A 26590-nucleotide genomic window follows, 5' to 3' on the forward strand; every position below is an offset into this window, starting at 1 on the left:
GTGCTGCTTCAGCTGCCTCTCACAGCACCCATCCCAGTAAACAGACACTGAAATATCCTTGGAGGTGTTTTAGGGCAAAGGGACCTGGAGAGGATTCAAGCCAGTAAAGCTGAAGGATCCCTGATCCAGGGCATGAGGAGCTGCAGCTTCCTGAGCCTGTAACTCAGACAGGGGTGTATGAATTCCTTAGAGCACAGGTTTTTCCCTTCCTCCCTAAGACTCCCTCAAGATGTCTTTGGGAAGAGCTATTTTAATGGAAAACTTGTATTGCTATTTTCAGGATTTTACTCAAAGGCTTCAAACATCAACCAAAAAGCTTTGCCTGCTTTTTATTCCTGCTCCAATGCCCTAAGGTTTGTACTTTCAGTTATGCAAGACACAGACTCCACAGAATGAATGGGTTGGAAGAGACCTCAAAGACCATAGAGTCCAACCCAGCACATGATGATAAAGAAAAATATTTGACCAAAAGTCGGTGGATACAGAAATCAAACCCAGATCTAATTAATTCCTTAATTTAAATAACCCAAGCTGCACCAAGGATGGTGAGTGAGGCTGGGTGGGGCTTGGAGCAGTGTGATCTGGTGGAAGGTGTCCCTGCCCAGGGAACAAAATGACCTTTGAGGTCCCTTCCAGCCCAAACCATTCCACAATTCCATGATTCAGCATCCAGGGGGTGGGTGCTGGAGCCCTTTGCACACAGAGGATGCTCCTCATCTGACTCATCCCATGGTGACTCACAGGACACCCAGGTGTGGCCACTGAGCTTCACAGTTCTGCCTCCTGGGATGCAGGGAAGTGGAAGGTTGGTTTGTTCTGCCTCCTGGGATGCAGGGAAGTGGAAGGTTGGTTTATTGCCAGGAGCAAGCAGAGCAGGGCTGGAACAGCCCGGCTTTGAGGGAGATGTAAGACACAGATCTCCTCACTCACAGCCTTGTGATGCCCGGCCATGCAACCCTGGCTCTTCCAAAGAGGGTAAAGGATGAGTCACACCTCAAAAATCAATATATTCCGTGGGTTTGAATTATTTTTAAGCACTCCCAAGTATCTTGTTTGCTTTAGAGAACCCTCAATGTAAAACAAAACCCTCCTTGGTGCCGTGGATGATTTAAAGCCCCAAATTGCAAAGCCAGGGGGTGGGAGATGGAGGAGCCAGGGGGGTGGATCAGCCATGAGACCACCCCATTTCTGGGGGATGTGCTCTCAACTTGCCCTTCACTGCAGCCAGACACTCCAGGCACGAGTTGCTTTCCCCATTTTCGAATTCCCAGCATTTTTCCAATGGCAGGAGCCACATGATACCTGACAGTGGCTGGGTCTGCCTGGGGGAGGTTGATGTTCCTCACTGCAGCTGCTACAGAGCTGTGGAAAAACACCCCACTGCAATAGATGACTGATCTCCAAAAGTGAAATACCTTTAAAGCAGTCATTTGGATTACTGAATAACTTTAAAGCAGCGATGGAAAATAATAAACAGAAAGCTGCTGCTCTCTTCCTGATGGTAAATTAATTGGAGGAAACCAATCTAGAGGGCAAGGAGCTCCATGGCGTGAGAGAGGCACTTCCCTTCCCAGAGCAGAACAACCCACAGCCACATTTCCCTGCCTTGTGATTCCTGTGGCCTGATGTGTGTGGGACTGGCAGCACCCACAGTGTGCAATGTTTGGGCTGCAGATCTGCCACGGGGGCCGTGCCTGGCACCATCCCAAAGCGCTAAATCCAGCCACCATCTCTGCCTGTGCAACCTCCCAGCCTGGGGAGCTGTGACAGCATCACCTCCTTTTCTGCTCAGAGCTGGGGATCAGGCTTTGAGGAGCCTTTGTGGAGCCCCTCCTGGCACTTCCCTGAGGTGCCACTGCAGCTCCAGCCCTGAATTCCGGGGGCTGAGTCACCTCTGACTCTCCTCACAATAAAAAAAGGGCATCACAGCAAAATCAGGCAATGGCAATCTCCTCTGTGACCTGCCAGACTTGAGCAATATCATCCCAGGACTTCTGAGAGCAGGGATGAAAAGTTCCCCTCCTCCTCCTTCCCCTCCTCCTCCTCCTCCTCCTCCTCCTGCCCTTTTGGGGGTTTGGTTCATTCCAGAGCTTCCTTGGCAGCATCACCATCTCCCCCTCCCCAAAGATAACTCTGCCCCAGCACTGGGGGAACACTCCATCAGAGGAAGGCTGAGAACTTCAGCACCTCAAGTTTGATGGCAAAGAAAGGAAAACCAGTGGATAAGGAGCACCACCCCTGCTGCTCACATGAACCCTCATGTGTACCAGCAGGTCTGGGCTTGCTCTCTTTATCCTCCTTTTGTTCTTTCTATAAAGCACCAAAGCAAAACTCCTGCTTTTGGAGCTTCCTCCTCCTCCTCCTGGAAAACTGCAGCTCACCCAGGCCCCTCCTGCCCTGGCAGCACCAGGAAGAGCTGCAAGTCCACCCCAAAAATCTTCACCCAGCTTCTCATGCTGAGGCTGTAGATGAGCAAAACCCTGCTAAGGCTTGAGGCTTTAACATGATTAAAGATGAGGAAATGAGAAGCACTTTGAGGCTGACATTCAGATCTGAGCATAAGTTGCTTTTCGAGCGTTAAATGAGTCTCGTAGCAATTTGTGTCAACTGAGATTTTACAAAAGTCCTCACACTCCCCCTGGCTTTGAACTTGATAGAAATTCCATCCTCCTCTGCAGCCTGGTGCCCAGGGGCCCTTATGGAGCATCCTTTGTGGAAATGTGATTAAATAACTGCAGCAGAAATGCCCACAGTGACCCCAAATGCTGGTGCAGAAGGGGCCAAAGCCCCCATGGCTCGTTGCCATCAAAATCCAAAATCCCTTGGTGCTTTTCTTGCCCACCCTCTGTGCTTGCCCTGCAGAAACTACTCCAGCCTAAAAAGATGAGAGGAAAAGTGCTGTGCTGAAGGAAGGGATTTCATCAGTTCACTGAGGGAAGGGAAAACCCCCCTTGTCTCTGGGACAGATGCTCCATAAGGAAAGTAAAATCCCTGTGTGACACCACCCTGAGCACGTGGGGCTGGGAAAAAACATGAAGGGCAAAGAAAGCCAGGACAGCACAGCCTCATCCAGCAGAAAGCCTCAGTACCAACCACTCTGCAGAGTTTAAAACAACTTTATTCCACAGCAGTCACAGAATCTTTGAGGTTGTGAAACACTTTTAGGATGGCCAAATCCAACCTCAATTGGTTTTTTTGTTTTTTTTTTGTTTTTTTGTTTTTTGTTTTTGTTTTTTTTTGCCAGACCTCAGAAAACCAGAGGAGAGGGAAAGGGAAGAGCTTTGGAGGAGCCCTTTTCCTTCTTTCCTCCACTAGATTTTTGCAGAGCACAGAAATCCATCCTGCTGTGAACCCTTACACACTGAGCAGGGCCCAGATTTAAATCTCCTGTGTTTGAGTTCTTCCTGCAGCAGCCAGAGCTGTGCAAAGGTGCAGGTTAGAACCTCTGCCAGCAGCACCATGTGTCACTAAAATGTTGGTTTTGCCATTTTTTTATCAAGTTCAGTGTTAAAAATAATCAATAGCAGACACAGCCACCTCTCCCAGAGGCTTTGCAGGGCAGATGGAGCAGCAGCAGAGCCCTCTGGTGATGAGCAGGATGCTGGAGGGGCAGCTACCAGCACTGAGAGCAAAATCCAGAGGAACCCCATCGTGCTTCGCTTTCACACAACACCCAAAAGCTCATTTTTCCAACACCTTGTATTTTTTTTTTTTTTTTTTGACCCACTCAGAGTAGTTTTTGCTTGATGTCACTGCATTCCCACTCTCCTTTTAGCAGCTCCTTACTGTGCCAGCCAGAGGACAGAGCCCCAGGAAGAGGAGCATCAAGACAAGGATGGAGACAGTGGCAGCACAGAGCCATGAATGTGATCAGCTCAGTATTCCAGGTTTTTGTGGTGCTGCTTTCTGGGGGGGAAACAGGACAGAATCCAGGCAGAATGCAAGCCTGGTGTGGAGCTGGTGAGACTTTGAAGTACCTCAGTTAAAAAACCTTCAAGATGAACAACTCCCTCCTTGAGGAGTGCCAGCACACCCTGGCTTTACAGAGCTTGGCATGCAGGGAGAGCAGGGTATTAAAGCAGTAATTTTCCCCACTTTAAGTGAATTTAAACTGTGATATTCTGCCACCTTCTCTTTGCTGGAGGGTGTTGCCTGTAACTGAAGGGAACACAGGCAGATTTGAAACAACCCCTCTGAACCATTTCTGTCACACAAAGCACTGGAATGTGAAGATTTCACATTGTGCAAATGAAGCAGGTTCCTTTGAAAAGGCACCACAGCAAAGGGTTACTTTTCATGATCCTTTAACAGCTGAGAAAAGTAGAGTATCCTCACAAAACACCCTTGTCAGGACACACTTCTGGGGTTCTCAGCACCCCAGGACAACACTGCATTCCTGAGCCAGGGGTGTCACAGAGTATCCTGAGTGGGAAGGGACCACAAGGGTCAGAGCTCAGCTCCTGGCCCTGCATTCCCTGAGGAGCCTGGGCAGTGCCCAGCACCCTCTAGGAGAAAAAACTTTCCCTGATGTCCAACCCAAACCCACCCTGGCACAGCTTCATGCCATTCCCCATTCATGCCAAGGCCAGGAATTCCCAAATGAAATCCAGTGCCTTTTGTCATCTCCTGAATTTATTTCAAGAATGGATAAATTCCATATTTGCTTTTAACCAGGCATAAATCAGCACTGCTTTCTGAGAGTGGTGTGTGATTCTGGTGGGAAGGGCCACTGGGAAGTTCCTAGTTCCCACTTGGAATGAAACTGAGCTGATGCAGGAGTTTAGGGGTTAATTGCTACAGGAATTCCCTCCCCTAATCACAAGAACATGAATGTGCAAGAGCAGGTAAGATCTTGCACAGCCAGCAGGAGGAGGGCCTGAAATGAAACCCGAGGTGTGCCAAGGGCTGCTCAACACAGCCCTTCCCTGTCCTGTCATGAGAAAGCTGGGAAGAGGACAGGAACACAGGCACTGTGATTTTATCTCCTTGTCTCTCATTTAACAGGGAGGGTTCCCTTTGGAAACTGATAACAGGGAGCAGAACTGCTCCTGCTGCTGCACTGACTCCCCTTGTCACTGACCTGGGTGTAACTCCGCTCCTGATCTGCTGCTCAGGGGATACAAAGTCCCATTGTCATCCAACAGGACAACCTGGCCAACCAGGGAATCTCTGAAACAAAAGGATCACAGAATCCCAGGATGGTTTGGGTTGGAAGAGACCTTAGAAATGATCAAATCCCACCCCTGCCACTAGACCAGGCTGCTCCAAGCCCCATCCAACCTGGCCTTGAACAATTCCAGAGATGGGGCAGCCACAGCTTCTGTGGGAAACCTGCTTCCAACAAACCTGAGATTCCGCAGGCAAGAGTGACCAAAAATGTGTTCCCTCTCTGTTATCAGCTGGCATTTTTAGTTAACTCATTCCACTGACCTGTGAGAGCAGAGGAAAAGCTACAGCAGCTCATCCCACTGCATCAACCTTGGAAATGGGAGAACTGGGCCAGCAGTGAGTGGAATAGGGGAGCATCCCAGCAGTGGAGGCACCATCCCTCTCCAGACCACAGGATGCCCAGGGATGGGTGGCTGTGGGTGCAGAGCTCACTCCCCTGCGTGCCACAAACACCCACAACACCCACCCAGGGACACATCTGGGTCCAAGCCCTCTTGGGATCTCCCTGCGGCTGTGTCTGGGATGAGCTGCACACCCTGGTGGGACACTGGGAGTTATTCCTGCTGTGAGGATGAGTTGGTTGGAAGCTTTGGGTGAAAGCTGAAACTTGTGTGCCTGTTTGGTGTGTATGGAATTGCTCTCTAACAAGTGGAATTCTGAGCTTAACTTAAGAAACAGGGCAGCCAATATTAATAAAAATACACATGGACCATTCCATCCTTCCACAGATGCCAAAGGGCTCTCACTGCACTGAGGCTCAGGCCACCCTTCCTATCAAGGTGGGAGGGGGCCCTGCCCACAGCAGGGGTGGAATGAGATGGTTTTTAAGGCCCCTTCCAACCCAAACCACCCTGTGATCACCATCTCTTTCCTGGGACAGTTTGGACTGGCTGGGCAGTGAATCCATTGACTGGGCACAGGGAGCAGAACTGACACAGCCACAGCGGGCTGAACCCTGCACTGACCACTCTGCAGCACCCCTGAACAGCTTTTACTCCTCTCCCAAGAATTATATAAACATCACTTAGAACCACTGAATCCTTTAGGTTGGAGAAGCCCTCTAAGATCGAGTCCAACCCTTCCCCCAGCACTGCCAATGCCACCACTGACCCCTGTCCCCAAGTGCCACATCCACAGGGCTGTTAAATCCCTTCAGGGATGGGGACTCCACCCTTGCCCTGGGCAGCCTGTGCCAGGGCTGGACCATTCTTTCCAACAGGATATTTTTTATAACATCCAATCTAAACCTCCCCTGGTGCAGTTTAATTCCCTCTCATCCTGTCCCTTGTTCCCTGGGAGCAGAGCCCAGGCTGCACCCAGGGAGCTGTGCAGAGCCACAAGGTCCCCCCTGAGCCTCCTTTTCTCCAGGCTGAGCCCCTTCCCAGCTCCCTCCCCTAGGACTTGGTCCCTCAAAAATATTCAGCTGAAGTTTTCTGTGTCTGCAGGGCAGCAATGAACACAGCTGGATCTGCATGGCCACGTCTTTACTGATGCACAGGAATCTTTCTCAGAATTCATCTGAGAAATCCAGAGGAAGGGACAATCCCACAGCTGAACAGCCAGGATAAAGCACTGCCCACATATTGCACTGTTCTATTAACAGATGTCACGATTATTTATGGACCATGGCCTATAAAGAGCTTTTCTCAAGCATTAAAGTGGGTAAATACTTTTGTTTCTATTATTTCCTGTTCATTGCTGCCATTTTTACCTTCCCTGAAGGATGAAAGTGTGAACCAAGACAGCAGCATTGGTCAGCTCAGTGTGAACTGCTTTTCAAGCCAATACATGGAAATGCAGCCACAAGTGATGCCCAAATTTAGTAGTTCACACTGATGCCAAGCCCTGGAGTTTCTGTTATTCACCTTATCCCATCAAACTCCTGGGAAGTGTGTAAGAACAGTGGTTTGGGGGTCACTTACCACATCCACGTGTGTCAATCTGGCACAGGAATTGTTCAGGGGCAGGGAAAACACACACAGCTCTTCACAGGTAAAAAACCAGTCCCATTCCTCCTCTGAACAGGCAAGATCAGATCTTTTCTCTCCTAATTACTGAGGAATTTGTGAACAGGCAGTACCTGGGGCTGACATGCTACACCAGAACCATGGTCGCATTCCACATTTAATATCCCTTATGCACAGGCTGCAAATATCACAAAAGGAAGAGGAAAAACACTCACAGAAGTCAAGTAATTCTGATTTTATATTCAGGCTTTGCAAATCAAGGATGTCCTATTTTTACTATTCATTCAAGGCAAAAGTCTACACAGGCATGTCAAAAGCAGGAATTGAAAAACAGTGAACACAACAGTCTTGAAAATACGTTTAATGTCTAATCTTATACAAAAGTGACAGCATTTTCAAAAAAATATCAAATCCTGTATTTATAGCTTCTCACTATCATACAGCAATATTTGTTTCATCTAAAGAAAATACAGCAGCAGGTGATAATCTATACTTTAAAGATGTGATTGCTTATATTTCGTATTGTAAACAAATGCAGTATGTCAACCTCAAAGCACAAGTCAAAACGAACTCCTCAGCAATTGAACTCAAAATGATGCATAGAAATGTACAAATTCCATTGCAAAAGCTTCAGGCCAGAAGTTGCTCACACTTGACATAACATGTGATAAAGTTACTACACGGTATATAGTGACACCTTGAGTTTTTACACAATAGATTAACAGGAATACCCTTTTCACTGCTATGCAAAGAACTCTGCTCACAAAAACAAAGGGGTTATGAAACAGTTTTCATGACCTCAAGAAATACGAATATACATTGAAAAACATCCCATATATATTGAATTTTAGCCTAAATGTTCCAGTAATAAATCCTGCCTATTTCAGGAAGAACCTAGAAGTCTAGTTACTTTTACAAAACCCCTTTCCAAAAATCATTACTTGCTACTTTTGCTTTATCCTTTCCTACCTCTTCCCATTCCCTGCAGAGACATATGGCCAGTGCAATTCCAACTGGAGGGCTGCTACTGCATGATCCATTCATTTGGATTAAATGTTTTTTCATTACAATGATTTACAGTCTAAGGCTGCAGGTATCAAAAAAGCACTTAAGCAAATGCAGTCAATGTTGCTTATGTTAATTTTAAATTAGTCTTGCCAAGTCTGCTTAGGGGGTAACTGGGGTTTTTTTAAGGTTAGTGAAGACTTGCACTTTTGGTTCTTATCCCAAGGGTTAAGTTGCTGGGGTTTAAGTTGAAGTGTTAAAAGTATTTTTGTTCCGCTCCAGTATTGTCTTCCTAAAAGTAAAAAATAGACATTCCTTTGCTATCAGCTTTCATGACGTTGGATTAAAGCAGCCACAGCTCAGCTGGCTGCTTTCTCCTGCAAAAATACTGTAGGACTTTGCCATAAAGGCTATGACTACCAAGGAGCATCACCACCAGGTCACCCCATGTGCTTTTCGAGTGTCCATCACACGCATGCAGGAAGCCACGAAAGTACTGGAAGAGAATTAACTCGTGTTCACAGTTCCATGATACAAAGATTCCCTAATGAGCTACCATGTGAAGCAAGAATCTGTTCCTAATTCTACCCACAGAGGCTAAGTCAGGACATCCCCAGCTGGGGAGGAAACAAACTGTCCGTGGTCCAAGTGCAGGCCATGAAGTACCACCCAGAGACGTGGCAGCGTCCCGGCAAAGCCCTCGGATGTGCTTGGCACAGACATGGCAAGAACACGAAAGCTTAGGGCAGTGCCCCTCGGGAGAGGCAGCTGCACAGCAGTGCACAGGCTTCCTGACATTCAATTTCTCCCAAATTCCTCCTACTCCGTGAGGTATGCAGACACCCAGCTGGGAACAGGGGCTGCTCCCAGGGACAGCAAACGAGAGCCCCTCGCGCGGCAACGAGGATCTCCGTCGTGACACAACTGTGCCAAAAACTGCTGGGAAGGGAATGCTCAGGTTGGGTTTTAAGCTCAAGTTCAGTTTCCAGGGACTCTGAAAAAGCCTGCCAGGTTTGCACAACCCAGCAGCCAAGTCAAATTTGAAATGACTAGAACCCAGGTCAGAAATAGGGAAGTACCTACGTGGGGATCAGTTTCTCTTTACACAGACCAAGCCAAACTTCCAACCACCACAGAATGAGAACTGGCAACAGGATGTCCTCATTTGCATGCATAAAACTCACATTTTGCTGATTCAAAGTTAACTGCACATCCAGGTTATTTCACTTGCACAGGAATGCCTGTTTGTGAACACCAACAGTGTGCTGACAAGTCACACCAAGGCTTCCAAACGTGGCTCTTCTCCTCCGTAGTCCCAGACCGAGCAATTGGTTTGAGTATGTACAAAATGCTGAGAAAACCTTCGAGTTCACATGCTCTGTCTTGTTAGTTTGAATTACTGTAGCACGTTCAGAAATTAGGTTTCTTGACTAAAATGTTGAAACACTTTCTCTATTGACTTTTTAGAATAACCTGAAAATAGACAAAATATGACTATCCATCCGTTCAATGACCAGCAGGAGTCTGGCAACGAGACTTAAAGCATTAATGGAAATTTAAGAATTAACTTTTTTTAATTCCGTGGGCCTGATTCTTTATAATCCTTACATGGCAACTCCTCTTTTTCCAAGGAACACTTGCCAACATAAGAACCACAGGTGTGTTAGTTGATTTCTTCTCTTTGTATTTCGCTTGATTAAACCAAATAATTATGCCAGCATATGAGCAAGGTAAATTGATGTAAACTGCTCCTTCATACCACAAATGCACATACAAGAGGCAATATTCTTCATAGCCCCATACATTACTGAAACAAAAACTGTAAAAATCTCTGTAAGTAGTGGATGATGGTGGAAAACTACAGTATTTTGTTGCCCAGAACGTATTCAGCGGTAAGGCTGCAAGAGAGAATAAGTCATGGTCAATACAGGTTTTCCACACAGCAGTTCATTCACAGTTACAAATACTGTTAATTAATCACAAATTCACCCTTATATTTTGTTATTCCCTCCCTATTGCTCTATCAGCAAGCACTCTGGACTAAAGAGATTAGAATATTTTCTCCTTCAGAAGTATTACAACGCTTTCCCCCCTTTTTTGGCTTTCAGAGTCTTTCCAAGCAGTGGAAGACCATTATAATGTGAGACATTAACATAATTTAGCCATTCTGATATGTTTAATATTTAAATTGCTGTTATCCCACTGACTTGAGCAGCAAAACTTGAGGTGCGCTGAAACTCCTTACCTGCACTAACAGGTTTTACGCTACTGAATTTCCCCACTTAAAAGCGAAACACTTTAATTTGAGACCAAAATGAAACACTCACATGGGGACCACCAGGCATTGATGGAGCACCAGCAGGACCAGATGGCACTTGAAAAGGATTAGGGGGCGTAGGATATAGTCCTGGAGCTGGATATGATCCTGTGGGTGGAGGGAATGGCCCGGGCGGTGTCGGTCCCCACGTTCCGGGCGGGACCGTACCCCACGGTACTGTCGGCGCAGCCCCTGGAGTCTGGGTGGGAGCAGAATATGGCCCTGGGGGTGGATATGGCATGCTGGGAGCAGGATACTGCCCTCCCATTGTTGGTCCCCATGCTCCAGAGGGCATGGATCCCCATGGCCCAACAGGAGCAGGAGGTGCAGCTGGCTCTGTTGGACCTCCGTAAGGTCGTGGAAGCTCTGGAAAGGGCATATTTGGTGGAGGATACTGCCCTGGCGGGACAGGACCTGGCACAGTTGGGGGTGGATATGGACCACCAGGAGGAGGGCAGGAGGGTCCAGTAGGAGGAGGAGGAAATGGAGCAGGCGGTCCCGGGGGCATTGAAGGATACATTCCCGTGGGAGGAGGTCCGAAGGGCACGCTGGAAGCCGATGTGTTTGGTGGCAGTCCCGTTGGAGTCATAGGGGGGGCGCTGGGGTTATTCCAAGGGTTGGAAGCCGGCCAGCCCTGCGGAGGCTGCCCGGGCTGCTGGCCAGGCTTGGTGCTGCTCACTTTGGAGGTTTTAGCAGGCGACTGGTCTGGTAAAGCATCTGCCAACTGAAAGACAAAGCGCCGGTGAGAAGGGAATGCCGGGCCGGAATTCCCGGCTGCAGGCATCCCCCCACCACGCGGCTACAGCCCAGCTGCCGGAGGGAGGAGAGCAGCTCTCGGCGGCCGCACGGAGATGATTACATTCATTTTTGTGCAGCTCCTATCACTAAGGCAGCAGAGGCATTCTGACAGGCCGCACTTAAAAAAGCCAGAGATAAAAGGCGACCCCGCCACACGGAACAACAGGCAGCTGCAGCACAAACCTGAAAACGTTTCCCTAGATTTCCATTACAACTATCCTGATGCCATGAAAGCACAGCTCCTTTGTTAATGTCACAGGAGAGAAGCCACGAGGCACCCAGCAGCTTCCGATGGTTAGTCCGGGGATTGCTACATCTACCCAAAAGGAAAACACCACCACAGCGACACAGAGGAAATGTCAGCTCCCCTTTTCCTTCAAAAAACTATGTCAGCTTTTGGAATAACCAACACAACTGCTGATCTTCAGGAAAGAAAAACTGTTACTTACCGAAAAATCATCAGTTCCAGACATTGTGCTGAAAAGTAAGGTAAGATAAAGTGAAATTTGTTGAAAATAATAAAGGTATTTTTAAGCAAGACTAAATGAGACATCTACATTTGTCTCATTGGGAGCTCAGCAGGTGCTGAACCAGCAGCACCTCCTGGTGCCCTTGGTTCCAGAGCCTGTGGCTCACACCAGCTCCTGGAGCTTGGATCTGGGTGAGCAGTGCTCATGGACACCTGTGCCAGGTGTTGCTTTGGGAATCCCCACTCAGATATCCCCACTGAGATAATGGGAATAAATTTACTCTCTGTGTTTTAGCCCTGGGTTTATTGCTGTCCCAGCTGCCTCCCTGTGCTCACAGAGTCACCCAAACACCTTTCTCTGGATAAAGTTCCCATGAAAAGGAAAGCCCCGAGCCTCCACCTGCCTCCTCTCAGACAGGTGTGACACAGGATGTAAACGGGTCACATTGCAATAGCAAAAAAATATTTTAAGCATTCATATGGAGCATATGGAGCTTGCCCAGGCAGGGATGCCTGGGAAGGATTCCAGGTGTTTTCTAAACTGGGATTTGGAAAAGGTAAAGCAGGATTCTTGTGGGTGAAGCCAATGCCTCTAAACCAAAACATGATTAAATCAGAGAATCATGGAATGGTTTGGGTTGGAAGGGACATTAAAGATCACCTAGTTACAACCCCCTGCTGTGGGCAGGGACAGCTTCCACCATCCCAGATGGCTCCAAGCCCATCCAACCTGGCCTTGAGCACTTCCAGGGATCCAGGGGTGGCCACAGCTTCTCTGGGCACCCTGTGCCAGGGCCTGCCCACCCTCAAAATCCTTCCCAATCTCCCATCCATCCCTGCCCTCTGGCAGTGGGAGCCATTCCCTGTGTCCTGTCCCTCCAGGCCTTGTCCCCAGTCCCTCTCCAGCTCTCCTGGAGCCCCTCCAGGCCCTGCCAGGGGCTCTGAGCTCTCCCTGGAGCCTTCTCCTCTCCAGGGGAGCAGCCCCAGCTCTCCCAGCCTGGCTCCAGCCCTTGGAGCAGCTCTGTGGCTCCTCTGGACTTGTCCCAACAGGTCCATGTCCTTCTGATGTTGGGGACCTCACAGCTGGAATCCTCACACAGATCTTATTGCTAAAAATAAAAGAACTATAGCTTGCTGATGGTTTATCCTCCAATTATTTCAGAATAAATAACAATAGCAAGGGCAGAGGATGCTTTTATTTACATTCACCAACTCCAGTGACTGACTGCAGAGGTGTCACTAATATGTATCCAACTTCCAACCTCTCCACACTTCCAAAAAAACAGGCACCAAAAATTAGGGACCAATGAGACATATTAACACATAACCAGAGGTGAGGAACTGCTTAAAAAGATTACCAAAAGCAGCCAAAAGGTTTTAGGGGAGAGTGTAGGAGCCAGAAAGGAACATAAGAGGAGGAAAAATGTAAAAGACAAGTCAAAAGTATAAGTACTACTGCAAAGTTGGCTCCCACAAAACAAAATCCTTGTATTTCCCTTGCTGATGGTGAAGAACTGACTTCTAAGACAGAGAATGGTCTCAGGGATGGAGATTTGTACAGAAAGCCCAGATCAAATAGATTTTTAAGCTCCCTTAGGTTAATATATATCCACATTGCTTACATTATATTATTTATACATTCTTCTCTGAAACTGTACTCTAAGTTTGTTACTACCTACACAATCTCCTGAGCTCAGGACAGCTCTGGATCAGACAAGGGGTCATTTAGCTCAACATCCAATTTTACCTTAACAAAGTAGAGAAGAACAAGAACAGGAACGACTCTCACCCCAACACTTCAATGACTCCAAGCTCAGACACCTCCTAAGACAATTTCCATGGAGCAATAACCCTCAATTCCTTTTTCACAAACACATCCAGTTTCCTCACTTAGATGAGGGGATGTCTCATTTGCCCACTTCAGAGTTGTTCCTACAACACCCACTGGCTGCTATTTGTTGCACAAAAGCCACCTCCTTTTTTTGTTCTAAAAAAACCTGGATTTTACTACTTGCACTTGTAGCTCCTGAATTCTTGCAGCTGAGGAAATCAGCAAGTCTGTTCTTACCCATCCTGCCCATGCTGATCATTATCCTACAGATTTTTACCACTTTCTTTCATCTCTCCCTTCTCCAGGCTGAGTTCCAGCTTTTTCCCCTGACCCTAGTGCAGCAGCTCTTCCCTGCCTTTGATTATTCTCCCTGCCTCAATCTGAGGCTTTTCCAAGTCTTTTGTGTCTTTTGGGATGAATGACAAGAAAGAACCACAGAGAATTGAAGATGTGGGATAACCATTGATTTATACAGTATCATAATTATGCTCTGGTTTGTCTTCTATTTCCTTCCTAATATTTCTTCATTTTCCAGCTGCTTTTAGATCCCTATGGAACTGACACTTCTGTGGCAATATTTCACTCCTCAGTGTCAAGGGTCAGCACAGCATTTTATATGTGAAATTATATGCACCACTCTACATTTATCTACTCTGAATCACAGCAGATTTATTGCCATTGAATTATTTCTGCCAATTTATTACCTAATCCTTACTCTCCTGAATGGCTTTGTATCAACAGGACACTGCTCATCTCATTTCCCAAGTTATTTATGATCACGTGGAACAACCCAGACCTCTGTGGAAACACAGTGAACTTTTCAAGTTACACCTAATAATTTAAATAACCCTTTTAAGAAATACCTTGTGATTTAAATAAACCTTTCAAGAAATAGACAGTAATTTAAATAAACCTGTCAAGAAACACCTAATAATTTAAATAAACCTTTTAAGAAATATGTATTTCTTAAATCTACATCATCTACAAAGTTGATGGAATTCAGTGCCTAATTGCATGAATACAAAGGTTTGTTAAAACTCCAGTATTAATTTATAACAGCAGTAGTTCTTTCAAGTAAGGACTCTCTGTCTCAGATGAGGAACATTTCAGATCAAGGACTATTTGCTTAAAATTGAGAAACCAAGTGAACTACATCAGGGAAATGGTTTCTGCTCCTGCTATTAACAGCTCAGCTGTCTGAGACATATCTATTACAAACTCAATTCCTCTTCAAGAAATACCTCTTCTGCTAAGAATTCACTAATTTTTGCAATTAACCACACTCAATAATAATAAGTTGGCAGGTGCTTTTTGGTGGTACTGTAATTCAATTTACCTCCATGGACAGAGAAGTTATTTATTACAACCCCAAAAATAAAGGAAAACAATAATTAATATACAGACAAGTACAAAAAAAAAATTCACATAAATGCACAGATAATAATAATAATAATCATGATCATAATCAGGTTATTAAAAACACCACCAGAACAGGTCAAGAGAATCCTCATTTCTTTAGGCAGATGGAGAGATGGGATAAGACCAACTGAAAACCAGATCTACAACAGACTGAAAATAGTCCACAGAAGAAGTTGGAACATTTGCTGCGAGGGAGAGAAGGAAGAGAAGAAAGGAAACTAAAGGAGAACTCAGAAGAAAATCCTGTGATCTGTCACAAAAGTGTCAGAGAGGAGTAAATTCAAGTCAAGCAGTGGGTGCACACAGTTGAAACAGGCCTGCTTCCCAAATGTCAACTGATATCCCCAATATCTGTTAGCAGATCATTCCCAAATATTTCTGTGCCATGAAAATGAAGAGAACAATTCTGCTGCATGATTTATGGAAAAAAAAAAAAAAAAGAAAAAGAAGGAAAAAAAGTAGTTAAGCATAGCTTATAATGAGATTTAGTGGCTTTTTTACTTTGGCAAGCAGACAAGAGCAACATTTGTTGGCAACATTTGGGATAACTGAGCCCATGCCAAGCATGTCAAGGATCCTCTTGCAGAAAGGATGCCCTATTTCAGGGATGTTTTTTAAACAGACATTTAATCTGGGTACCGCCACCTTCATTTCATAAAAAAGAAACCGAAATTACCCTTAACATTCAGACAACATATGAACTCATCTGTACTTAAATCTGGAATCTATATTCCATTCAGGTTGTTCAACACTAGTTAAAGAATTCCAGTCAAAACCTTACAGGAATATCAATGGTATTATTACAATTATTGCCCCCAAGGCATTCACATGCTCACCAATCAGACTCAGAGACAGTGTCAGACAGAAGACCTCCAAGTAACTAATTTTTAAAGTCCCTCCAGATCACACATGGGCTCAAGATTTTAGGGAAAAAAAACCAAACCACACTGAACGGTGGCTTGATGGGATTTTTAGTCATCAGAATGAACCAATTATCCCTTGAAGGTTTCCTGGTGCACAAGCACTGATATCAGCAGAGAAACTCACTCATGTAACAGACATTCCTTCTGCCACATTCAAACTCTACTCCAAATTATCCTCCCTGCAGCTGGGATGAAGAAAGAACAAATGGAAGGAGGGTTCAGGAGTTAGAGTCACTTGGCAGGGAGCAGAAAGACAACAGAGCTGGCAGCATTCACAGTGAAGTCCTGCTTGCATCCACTGTGCTGAAAGAGAAGATTCCCTTTGTTTTCTGAAGGCCAACGCCCCTGGAAACATCTCTGGCTTCCCAGAGGCTGCCAGCTCCAGCTCTGCTGGTCAGGGCAGCACCTTCAGCCACCTCGGAGCACCAAACTGAAGGGAGGGAGGGAGAGAGATGATCAATGCCTGCAAAAACAAGGCTGCCAGGAGCCGAGTCCCTCTCATCCTTTATCCTGAAGAGCCATGAGACACAGGAAGGATTTCACTGCACCTGCCCAGAAATTAGACCCTGCAAAACCTTCAGGCACAGGCCAAGGCCTCCTGGATTTCCTCTCCATGAGCTGCTCCCAGAAATGATCAGCAGGTAGGTGAGATGAGCCAGGCTGCTGGGTTCATGCTGAACTGGGAAGAGAGAAAGGCTGGGAAGCACAATTCCAACCCAGCTCTGGCAGGAGAGTTCTTCCAAGAGCCTTCACAACCAGGGGGTGACTCTCAGGGAGGTCTGTGAAACGCCTGGTGCTACGTGTGCCGTGCTAAATCCGTCCTACTGCACAGCTTCCACAACAAACCAGCTCCACGCTGGTTTTTTCAGCTCCAAACCCTCTTGGATTGCATCCATCTCACTGAAACTATGGGTGTAGTAGCAATTTTTCCCATGCTTTTGCCTTTCCTGGCTTTTATCCACCATCAGTCCTTACAGACCCTCATTAGGAAGAGCCATCCAAAGCACTTTTTCTAACCCAAAACTAAGCATCAACTGCTTTCCTATTTTTTTTTTTTTTTGAGTTGTATGACATTTTTCCAACACTTGATGTGCCAGATTTAGTTCCTGTCTCCAAGATCATCTTTCAAACACAGAAAAAGGTTTTCTGGATATGCAACAGGCTGTGCTGCATTTCCACTGGGTGGCACGGCTGCCTCGGCAGAGAGGTTCCTTTGTCACTCCAACATGACTAATTCCTAGCAGCATCACCTCATCCACAACAGCATTTCTGCCCACACAAGTGGAACTACCCAACATAGCACCCGGAGAAAATGGAAGAGACACCAACTCTTTGACGGCTTCTAAATGTTTTCTAAAATATGCAAATTTCTGCAGCTTCAGGCGTTAAATATCAACACTTCAGAGCCGGCCTTTAGAGAATCCCAGAATGGTTTGGGTTGGAAGGGACATTAAAGCTCATCTTGTTCCACTCCTTGCCGTGGGCAGGGACACCTTCCATCATCCCAGGTTGCTCCAAGGCTCATCCAATTCCAGGGATCCAGGGGCAGCCACAGCTGCTCTGGGCACCCTGTGCCAGGGCCTATCTCCATCTTTCCTGCAGACTCTCTTCAGGTACTGCAAGGCCACAGTCACATCACCCCAGGACAAACCTTCCCAGCTCTCTCAGCCCTTCCTCACAGGAGAGCTGCTGCAGCCCTCTGATCATCTTGGTGGCCTCTTCTGGCCCTTTCCCCATCCTTAAAGCCTCCCCAGTGCTCACACACCATAAAATGATTTGGTGTGCCCTGGGTGTTTATCCATTGGGAAAATGAAGTTAATTGACAAACTAACCCAACAGCTACATCACCAGTGGCTATGAGAGGTTTGGGGATATTTCTGCTCCTTTCCCTGTTATGAATGAAAAAATGACAAAAGTCGATTTTCAGATTTTCAGGACAGATGTCACTAAGACCCACAACCAAATGGTAACACTTGCTATAAGCTGACAAGTACCAAAAAGAAAATAATTCCTCAAAACAGAGGAGCTGGCATTTTCCAAGAGCTGAGAAACACAAAGCCACGAGGATCTGTGATGTGTGCCAGCCCCTCACCCTCAGCAGGCCATTCAGCTGCACAGCTGCCTCCCCAGCCAGCCCAGAGCAGGTCCCCAAGGCCAGCAGATGGCCCCACACAGGGCACGGAGCTCAGGGAAGGGTCCTGTTGGAGTGCCAGCTGGGACACAGAGTCAGGGCACAGCAGAGATCCCTCCTGTCACACCACCCAGCCCCGGGAATCCTGAGAAAGATCTGTCAGTCCAGCAGCTTGGAATGGTTCAAGCTGATCTTTCAGAGCGGCCTCTAAATTATCTTGAGAGCTACAGAGCCTCACATCACAGAATCCAGAGTGGTTTGGGGTGGAAGGGACACAAAGCTCATCCCATTCCACCCCTGCCATGGCAGGGACACCTTCCACTGTCCCAGGCTGCTCCAAGCTCATCCAGCCTGGCCTGGAACACTGCCAGGGATCCAGGGGCAGCCACAGCTGCTCTGGGCAGCCTCTGTTCTCCTCCCAAGCGTTATCAGCTCCATCACTGCCATTGTTTTGGATGAAATGAACACGCTGGCTCTGAGGAGTGACTATCCAACAGCTCCACTGCAGGGTTTTGGTGTAAAAAACCATCAAACCCACGTGTCCCATTGCAGCTGTACCCCCACCTCTGACACACACACACACCCAGGCACATTCCTGCTCCTCGGCAGAGGCTTTCCCAAAAAAAAAATCACTTTTCAGGATCCACACCTGGCACCTTCCTTCAACTGGCACTGGTAAAATGCACTTGAATGACCTCAAGCTTCAAGAATACCCAAAACGCTTCCCAGGGCTGGCCTGATAGGAATTTTTCCTTCACGAAGGGCACGTTCAGGGCGTGTCATTTCGCTTTCAAAAACACAAAGCGGCTACATTTGTTCTCACACCACCGGCAATGAGGCTGAGGAGCATCAGATCACCCCGGAATTCTCCTGGAAAGAAGTTTTTCATCAGAAACAAAACCTGTCAGGCGGGCAGCACGGACAGCACGCAGTGCTGGCCATGCCCTGAACGCCAGCTGCCTTAAACACCTTAAAATCTGACAAACCAACTCCTCAAAAACTCTGAAAAAAAGCGGCTTTCCCGAGCCCTCCTTCAGAGAGCAAGCCTCAACTTCAAGTCACTTAAATGCAATGCACGCTCATCGATCTGCTCATTAATAAAAACGGCCGCACAACGCACACACACACACACACAAAAAAAATAAAAATTAATAAAAAGCCGAACAAATATTGAACCCAGGCAAGGCAGCGCCGCCGCCGCCGCTCCAGAGCCACCAGGCCCCGCCACGAGCGACCCCCGGTGCTCTGCAGGGACCAGCACCGCCCGCCCCCCGCAGGCGGGGCGGCACCTCCGGGATGGCTGAGGCGCGGCCCGGCGGCTCGGCGGCCGCAGCCCCCCCACCCTCCCGCGCTCCNNCGCCGCCGCCGCCGCCGCCGCCACACCGGAGGCGCGCGCACGTTCGGCCGCGCCCCTCTACGGCCGCTGTGTCACCGGCACCGCCCACCCGCATGGCCACGCCCCCTTTCCCGTCACAGGCCACGCCCATCGCGGGCCACGCCCACAATTAATGCATTACAAGCCACGCCCACCAACCATAAGACCGCCCATAATCGCAGCGCGGGCTCGGTGGGGGCCACGTGACAGCGGGCGCGGCCCCGCCCTCTCGCGCGGTCACGTGCCGCCTCCCCTGAGGGGCGGGCGCGGCCCCTGAGGGGATCCGGCCCGCCATGGCCCCGGGGCACCGAGCGCTGCTCTTAAACTGCGTTTCGCCACCATTTCACCATCATTTCACCACTTTCATTTAAAAAAAAAAACAGCTTGTATCTTGATTTGTCGCCCCCCTCGTCCGTGAATCAAAATCTGCGCCGTGCAGGTCAAGACCTGCAGAAGAAACCAAAAAGCAAAGCGCTTACCTTTCTGTTCTTTCAACGGGGAAAAAGATTCAAAATATTTTTAGTGTAAAAAATATATTAATTTAACTACTAAGAAATTAAAATGTTATTTCTTTGTGCAAGGTAAATTGCTACTGATGGTTACAGTAAAAGCTCCAAGAGCATTGATTTGTTTAGACCTACAGCCGCCAGCACAAACACTTCAGCAGAAGCTGCACAACTCCTGTCATGTTTAACTGTCTAATTAACGATCATATAAACAGTGTAATTAATAATCATATAAACAGCTGTTTCTCTTGGATCTATACGACTGCTGAAAATCCAATTCTGATTTTCTTCTTGCTCAACAGGAAAGACCGAAGGCAATCCCGACAGCCTCAACAATTCCTGCACGCTCCTGTGAGCCCTGTCAGCCTTGTGGCCATGACCACTGGCCGGGATTTTCCCTCATCTTCCACAAAACCCCACCAAATTTTCACTTTAAGTTACCCCAAATCATCCAGTTTTCACCCTTCAGACCTAAAGCTGTGCCTGAAATCTGCCTTTTCCCTTCACCCTCTCCCTGTGCGCCTCCGTGTCCGCAGCCCCCGTGGCAGGGCCCAAGCACTCGGTGTGGTTCCCTGCCCTGCCCTTCCCAGCTATGGCACTAATCCCGAGCCTTTCCATGCCCGGAGAATTCCGTTAAACTCAGCAGAAACGCGGGCACGGGCGATGCCCAGCACATGCCGAGCCGGCCGCTGGCGCCCTTCCCTTGGGAGTGAGCATCTGTTTGTGCTTTTCAAGGTCATTATTCGGCCGTTTCTGAAGTAACAGGGAAAATTCAGCGGCAGGAGCAGGAGCGAGGCGCTACCAGCCCAGAGACCGCCTGTATCCTGGGCTGTGTTCCCAGAAGAGTGAGCGGCAGGGAAAGAGAAGGAATCTGCCTCTCTGCTCCAGCTTCCTGAGACCCCGCTGGAGTGTTGTGTCCAGCTCTGGGGCCCCCAAAATCAGGAGGTGGGGCTGCTGGAGCAAGTCCAGAGGAAATCATGGAGATGCTGCAAGGGCTGGAGCCAAGTTGGGTGTGTTCATGTGTAGAGGAGAAGGCTCCAGGGAGAGCTCAGAGCCTCTGGCAGGGCCTGAAGGGGCTCCAGGAGAGCTGGAGAGGGACTGGGGACAAGGCATGGAGGGACAGGACACAGGGAATGGCTTCCAGAGGGCAAGGATAGATGGGATATTGAGAAGAATTATTGTCTGTGAGGATGGGGAGGCCCTGGCCCAGGGTGCCCAGAGAAGCTGTTGCTGCCCCTGGATCCCTGGAAGTGTCCAAGGCCAGGCTGGACAGGGCTTGGAGCAACCTGGGCTAGTGGAGGAAGGTGTCCCTGCCCATGGCAAGGAGTGGAACAAGATGGTCTTTAAGGTCCCTTCCAAACCAAACCATTCTGAAATTCTGTGGTAGCTGTAACAGGCGTGAAACTGCAAAGTTTTTACTGCCTAATTTTCATAAATAATTACTACCAACACTAGATGGGCATTTGCTATAGACCCCATCCCAGAAGGACATGACCACCTGCCCCCTGAATTTAAATAAAACCCACAGAAAATGAAGGCTGACTTCACAGCTCTTTCAGGGTTGCCTTTCTGAGTCCAGCCATCACTGGGAGTTCCTGTAGGAGCAGCCCTTTCGGCGTGGCCTTATTGTGAGAAATGAGCAAATAAGAATGAAATCAATCCTCCTCCCAGCTGTGTTCAGGACACCTTTGCTTTTCCACGCTGCAAAGGGCAGCGCTGTGGGCAGCTGCTGCCGTGTCCTGGGCTGCCAGTGGTGACAGCAGGAGTCCCCAGAGCCTGACGTTTCTTCCTGAGCAATCTGGTAGTTAGAAGCCCTAATTAATGAGCAAACATGCAGCCGACAACAGTGGTGATGTCTCACTTTAAATATCAGACTGGGACTGCGAAAGCACTTTTAATCAATAATCTCACCAGCCAACCTCACCGAGCTTCGCATTAGGATCACACAACATGGAGAAGTAGAAAATTATGAATTTTTGAGCTTTTTCCCCTCCCTTGGGCAAATGCAGCTCTTCAGCTGTGTGTGTGTATATGCTGAAGGCTGTAAAATTAATCCCAGAATGGTTTGGGTTGGGAGGGACCTTAAAGCCCATCTTGTTCCAACTCTATGCCATGGGCAGGGACACCTCCCACTGTCTCAGGTTGCTCCAAGCCCTGTCCAACCTGGTCTGGAACACTGCCAGGATTGAGGCAACCACAGCTTCTGTGGGCAGCCTGTGCCAGTGTGGAATTTGCATTCAGTTGATTCATCTCAGTGCCAGGAATAGGTCTTGGGAAGGGCTAACACCGAGCCCTGGCCACATCCCATTGGAAGATGTCACTTTGCACACTAAATTATGTCACTAAAGAAATGTTGGAGTGAAATGGTGAATGTAAATTATTCAGAAAGGCTGTTTGGTGTAATAATGTGAGGGCAGTTCTTCAGCACAGGCCTGCATTGCAGGGCCTGCACCCTGCCTGTGTGCTACAAGTGTTGGCCACTCTGTTTTTAGCTCAGCTTCATGTAAATATTTGTGTTGGAAGGAAGCTCTGGTCTGACCTCTGTCTCAAAACAGGGATAGCTGAGAACCTTGTCTGCCTGAGTTCTGAGTGTCTCCAAAGTCAGAGATTGCTCAACCTCTCTGGATGTTCCATCCCTAGAAACAGCCCCTGTGAGTGCTGCCATTATTCCCTGCATCCCGTCAGACTTTCCCTTGCTGGACTTGTGGCTTGTTCTCCTGGCACGTACCCCTGCCCACTCAGTACCACCCGCCTGGATGGCTGGAGGCTGCCCTGAGCTCCTTCCTACCCTCTCTCCCAGCACAAAAATACAATTTCCACAGCCTTTCTTCATGCTCTGGCCCCCAACTGTGCCAGTGGCCCCTGCTGAACTCCCTCCGGTTTCAGCATCTCTCTTGTCTTTCAGTGACAAAATTGGGCATAATTGCCTGCCTCAGCCTTTGTTTTGGGGTAAAAGACCAACAGACAATACTTAAATTGTCCGATTCGGTACTTTTCAGGGACAATAGCACAGATCTTGAGTTGTGACAGGCATCAGAGGCAGGGAACTTTATCACACCCGGAGGGCTGTTCATGCCGTGAACAGTAAATTCAAAGGAACAATAACAATATCTTTGTTGTACCTCCCTTTTACATCAGCCAGTCAGGAGGAACAGCACACAGTGGAGGCAACACTTTGCTGTCCAACTCGAAAAAAAAAGGGTTTTTTTAAAATAAAATTTAAAATTCTGGAATGTAACGTCAGCTTTCATTAAGAAAATGCCAGTCTCTTGCTGATGGGCTGGAACAGTGAGATATAAGATATTAATCTTTAGATCCAGTGTTGATTCTTACAGGGCGATGTCACTCGCTTTTCAATTCATGCCTCAGTGTGCTCTGTGAACATCAAGCACTCTGAAGAATTAGCTGAGCCACCCTGAAGCTAGATTTTAAAGGATACCAGATGGTATGTTCAGTGCATGTGGTAAGCTTTTATATGCTTTTCCCCTATGGCCAATCACTGACTGATCATTTATTTCAAAACTCTCATAAAATAAATCACTTTGAAAACGACGCTGTCTCTAGTTAATAAGTGCTCTTCGTCAAAGCAGAGGCTTGTTGCCATGAAGATAAAATCATAAAACTGGTTCAAAGTGCATGGGGATGGCAAATTCACCCTATTGAGGAGAGGAGATAAACTGGATTGAACTGGAAAGGAAGCGTGGCTGTCTGCTTGTTGTGAAATGATGAGCAGGTGAACTGTCATAAAAGGCACTCCGACAGTCACTTTGGTACTAACACATGAGCTTTTGTGACAACGAGTGAATTTTTTGGGTACATTTTCTTCCCACATTGGTGGATATGTAGAGCCTTGATCATGTGTCAAGTTACTGTATGAGTTTGTTTTCAGGTTTTGGAGTTAGTGATTATGTCTGGCAGCAGAAAACAGAGCTCTCTTCACTTATTTTTTTTCTTTTTCAGTGAATAAGAAGTAGGAAACTCCTCTGTGGGTGCCAGCAATGGAAGCCACCCCATCATCTGTCCTCTCAGAGAGGTGCTCACCTTCTCCTCACCCTCAAACTGGGAACCACAGTTTGCTGGAGTGATCCAAACCTTTGTCACTACTCTCTGTCATGCAACCACAGAATCATTTAGGTTGGAAAGGAACTCCAAGGTCATTGAGTCCAACCTGTGCCTGTCACCACCCTGTCACAACCAGACCAGAGCACTGAGTGTCACTTCCAGTCATTCTTTGAACACCTTGAGGGACAGTGACTTCATCACCTCCCTGGGCAGCCCTTTCCAGAGTTTAACCACCCTTTCCATGAAAGAATTGCTTCTGATATCCAAAATTTCTTCTGGTTCCTCCTGATCCCTTCTTGCCCTTCCCCTTTGCTCCACATGCCCAGTCCCAGAGCGTGGCTCCCAGCGTGGTGTTGCAATCCTCTCAGCCTCTCAATGAGTTGTGTGACATTTGCCTGCTGGCTGGCAGCCATGGCTCCAACAGGCAGATGATAATATAGAATTATGGCCCTTCGTTCTCTGAAGGATCATGTTTTCAAGTGCTCAGTGCTGTGGAGAAAAAGCTGGAAAATTTCTTTGTCCGAAACCTTGAAAAGAAGATAAAAGGACCTCTTATGTTATTTCACTCTGATGTTGCAATTGTAAACAAAGATTTTTTTTTTTTTTTTTTTTTTTGGAGAGGGAGGAGGAGGAGGTGAGGAATGGCTGTGGAGGCGTTGCCCTGACAGTGAGGGCAGAGCTGATTTTCCCCGTGGCCCAGATGCTCTGACGGACATAAACACACAGGCACACTCACACATCCCTGCAGGACAGATTTCAGAACAGTCACAGTGGGACAGCCCAGAGGTCCAGCTGGCCTCATGACTGTGAGCAACACCAGGTCCTCAGGAAGAGGAGAAAAACAGGGAATGTGGGGTGATCCTCCCTTTGCCAAACTCCAGGCCTCTGGCAGTTGGCACTCCGGGGTTCCATCTGCAGCAGCAGCCATGGGAGACCCACCCAAGGCAAGGCTGTGGGACAATGCCATTTGTGCCATGGGATGGCTGCTGGTGATCCCTGCTACCCCTGGGAGCAGCTCCCAGCTGGAAGGATGTGCCTGGATTGCTGGAATCTCAATCACCCCGTTTTTCATCACTTCCCTGTGACACCAATCGTGGCTGTATCTTGTGTCTCGTTTTTATCTTTCTGTGCTGGGATCCATTTGCTCACTGGGTGAGGTTTCTGTGCTTGGGCACTTTTCTCTGCAAACCTCTGAGGTCTCTGGTTTAGCACAGCCACTGACACAAGCCCCGGGGACATGGTTAGTGGTGAATATGGCAGTGGTGGGGTAATAGTTGGACTCGATGATCTTAGAGGTCTTTTCCAACCTAAAGGATTCTAGGATTTTGTACATGACGTTAAATGATCGATACCAAGTTGTTCTCTCTGGTTCAGATGTGTATTGATGCTGTGGCCGTACTGGCAAGGTCAATGATCCGCTGATGGGTGCCAAAGAACACATTTACAGGCAAATGGCTTGTAGTAATGCAGGGAATGAGGCACGGAAGGATCGTTTGAGCTCGTGAAAGATCTCTAAGTCATTGATGTGACAAAGGTGCTGCTGAAGGGCATGTGATGAATTATCGACAAGAGTATTGAGTAAAAAACACTCTGTGCAAAGTGTTACATCCAGAGCTGATCCAGGAGAGGGTGTGGCAGCGTGCGCTGAGCTGCATTCTCTGCTTTCCTGATGTTCTTCTGGTAATTTCAGTAGTTTTAGGAATCTTTCAGGGTGGCAGAATTTTCCCCAACATTTCTTCATTAAACTGGGGTGGGCATTTACCAAGCACCTGGTGCAGCTGAGAGAGTTGATTCCATTCCAGGACTGAGTTTTGTATCACACCTTTACCCTCCCTGCTCGGGGCAGGGATTTGATGGCTGCAATTCCTTTGCCAGTTTTGGGCTACCTCGTCAAAAGAACCCGAATTTCCCACTGCAACTTCATACAGTTAAATCTTGTCCCTATTAGCCATTTAATGCTCCAAGAAATTCTGTGGGAATAACACCCATGCTATTCCTCCTCCTTCTCCTCAGCTTTCAGGCCCTGATTAAGCAAATAGCTTAAGTGCCAGGCTGAAGTGGTGCCTTTTAGTTGCTAATGCCGTGCAAAAATGCCCTGAGAATAAAGCAGTTTTCATGATCACTGTTAAAATCCGCTTCCTTCTTTGGGTCTTATTTTTCCATCAGCCTGCTGGAAGAGTACAGCCAGAAAACAGATTAGCCCGGGACAGACTTCTCAACTAATAAACAAACCACAAATACACTTCTTAGTCACATTTTAGGTCAAATGGACTTGTCAAGTCAATAGTAGTCCAACTATGAAGAAGTCCTATAAATAAATGAGACATATCTTTTTAATATCTGCCTAACAGAGATCCTTCAAAGTGCAGATAGAGCTGGAATTAACTGAAGTCAAGATAATTTCCAAAGTCATTTAAAAAAAAAAAAAAAAAAAAAAAAAAAGAGAGAGAGAGAAAACAATAATTTGAACTTTTTAACCTTGGGCTTTTTTCCAGCCACATCTCTCACAATGATAATAAATTCAGAAAATTCCATGAAAATTTCTATTCTTTGGACTCTTGAGGCATTTAGCATAATGTTCTCAGTTCCTCCCTCTTATGAAAACAGGAAGAAATTAT

The 26590-nt window shown here is 47.4% G+C and overlaps 1 protein-coding gene across 2 annotated transcripts; it reads right to left on the minus strand.

Annotated features, from left to right (window-relative positions):
• Positions 1–7356: 7356 nt before the first annotated feature.
• Positions 7357–19266, minus strand: MAPK1IP1L (mitogen-activated protein kinase 1 interacting protein 1 like). Of its 2 annotated transcripts, XM_041413152.1 has the most exons (4): positions 18679–19266; positions 11706–11733; positions 10469–11182; positions 7357–10039 (listed from the first exon to the last, which is right to left on the minus strand). In XM_041413152.1, the coding sequence occupies exons 2-4, from the start codon at positions 11727–11729 to the stop codon at positions 10028–10030; spliced, it is 750 nt and encodes a 249-aa protein (XP_041269086.1). In that variant the 5' UTR covers positions 11730–11733; positions 18679–19266; the 3' UTR covers positions 7357–10027. The 2 variants fall into 2 exon arrangements, with proteins under 2 accessions (XP_041269086.1, XP_041269078.1); XM_041413144.1 differs by lacking the exon at positions 18679–19266 and having other exon boundaries at positions 11706–12450.
• Positions 19267–26590: the final 7324 nt, after the last annotated feature.

Source organism: Onychostruthus taczanowskii, unplaced genomic scaffold, assembly GCF_017590055.1.
Source record: "Onychostruthus taczanowskii isolate IOZ18803 unplaced genomic scaffold, ASM1759005v1 scaffold103, whole genome shotgun sequence".
Taxonomy (NCBI): domain Eukaryota; kingdom Metazoa; phylum Chordata; class Aves; order Passeriformes; family Passeridae; genus Onychostruthus; species Onychostruthus taczanowskii.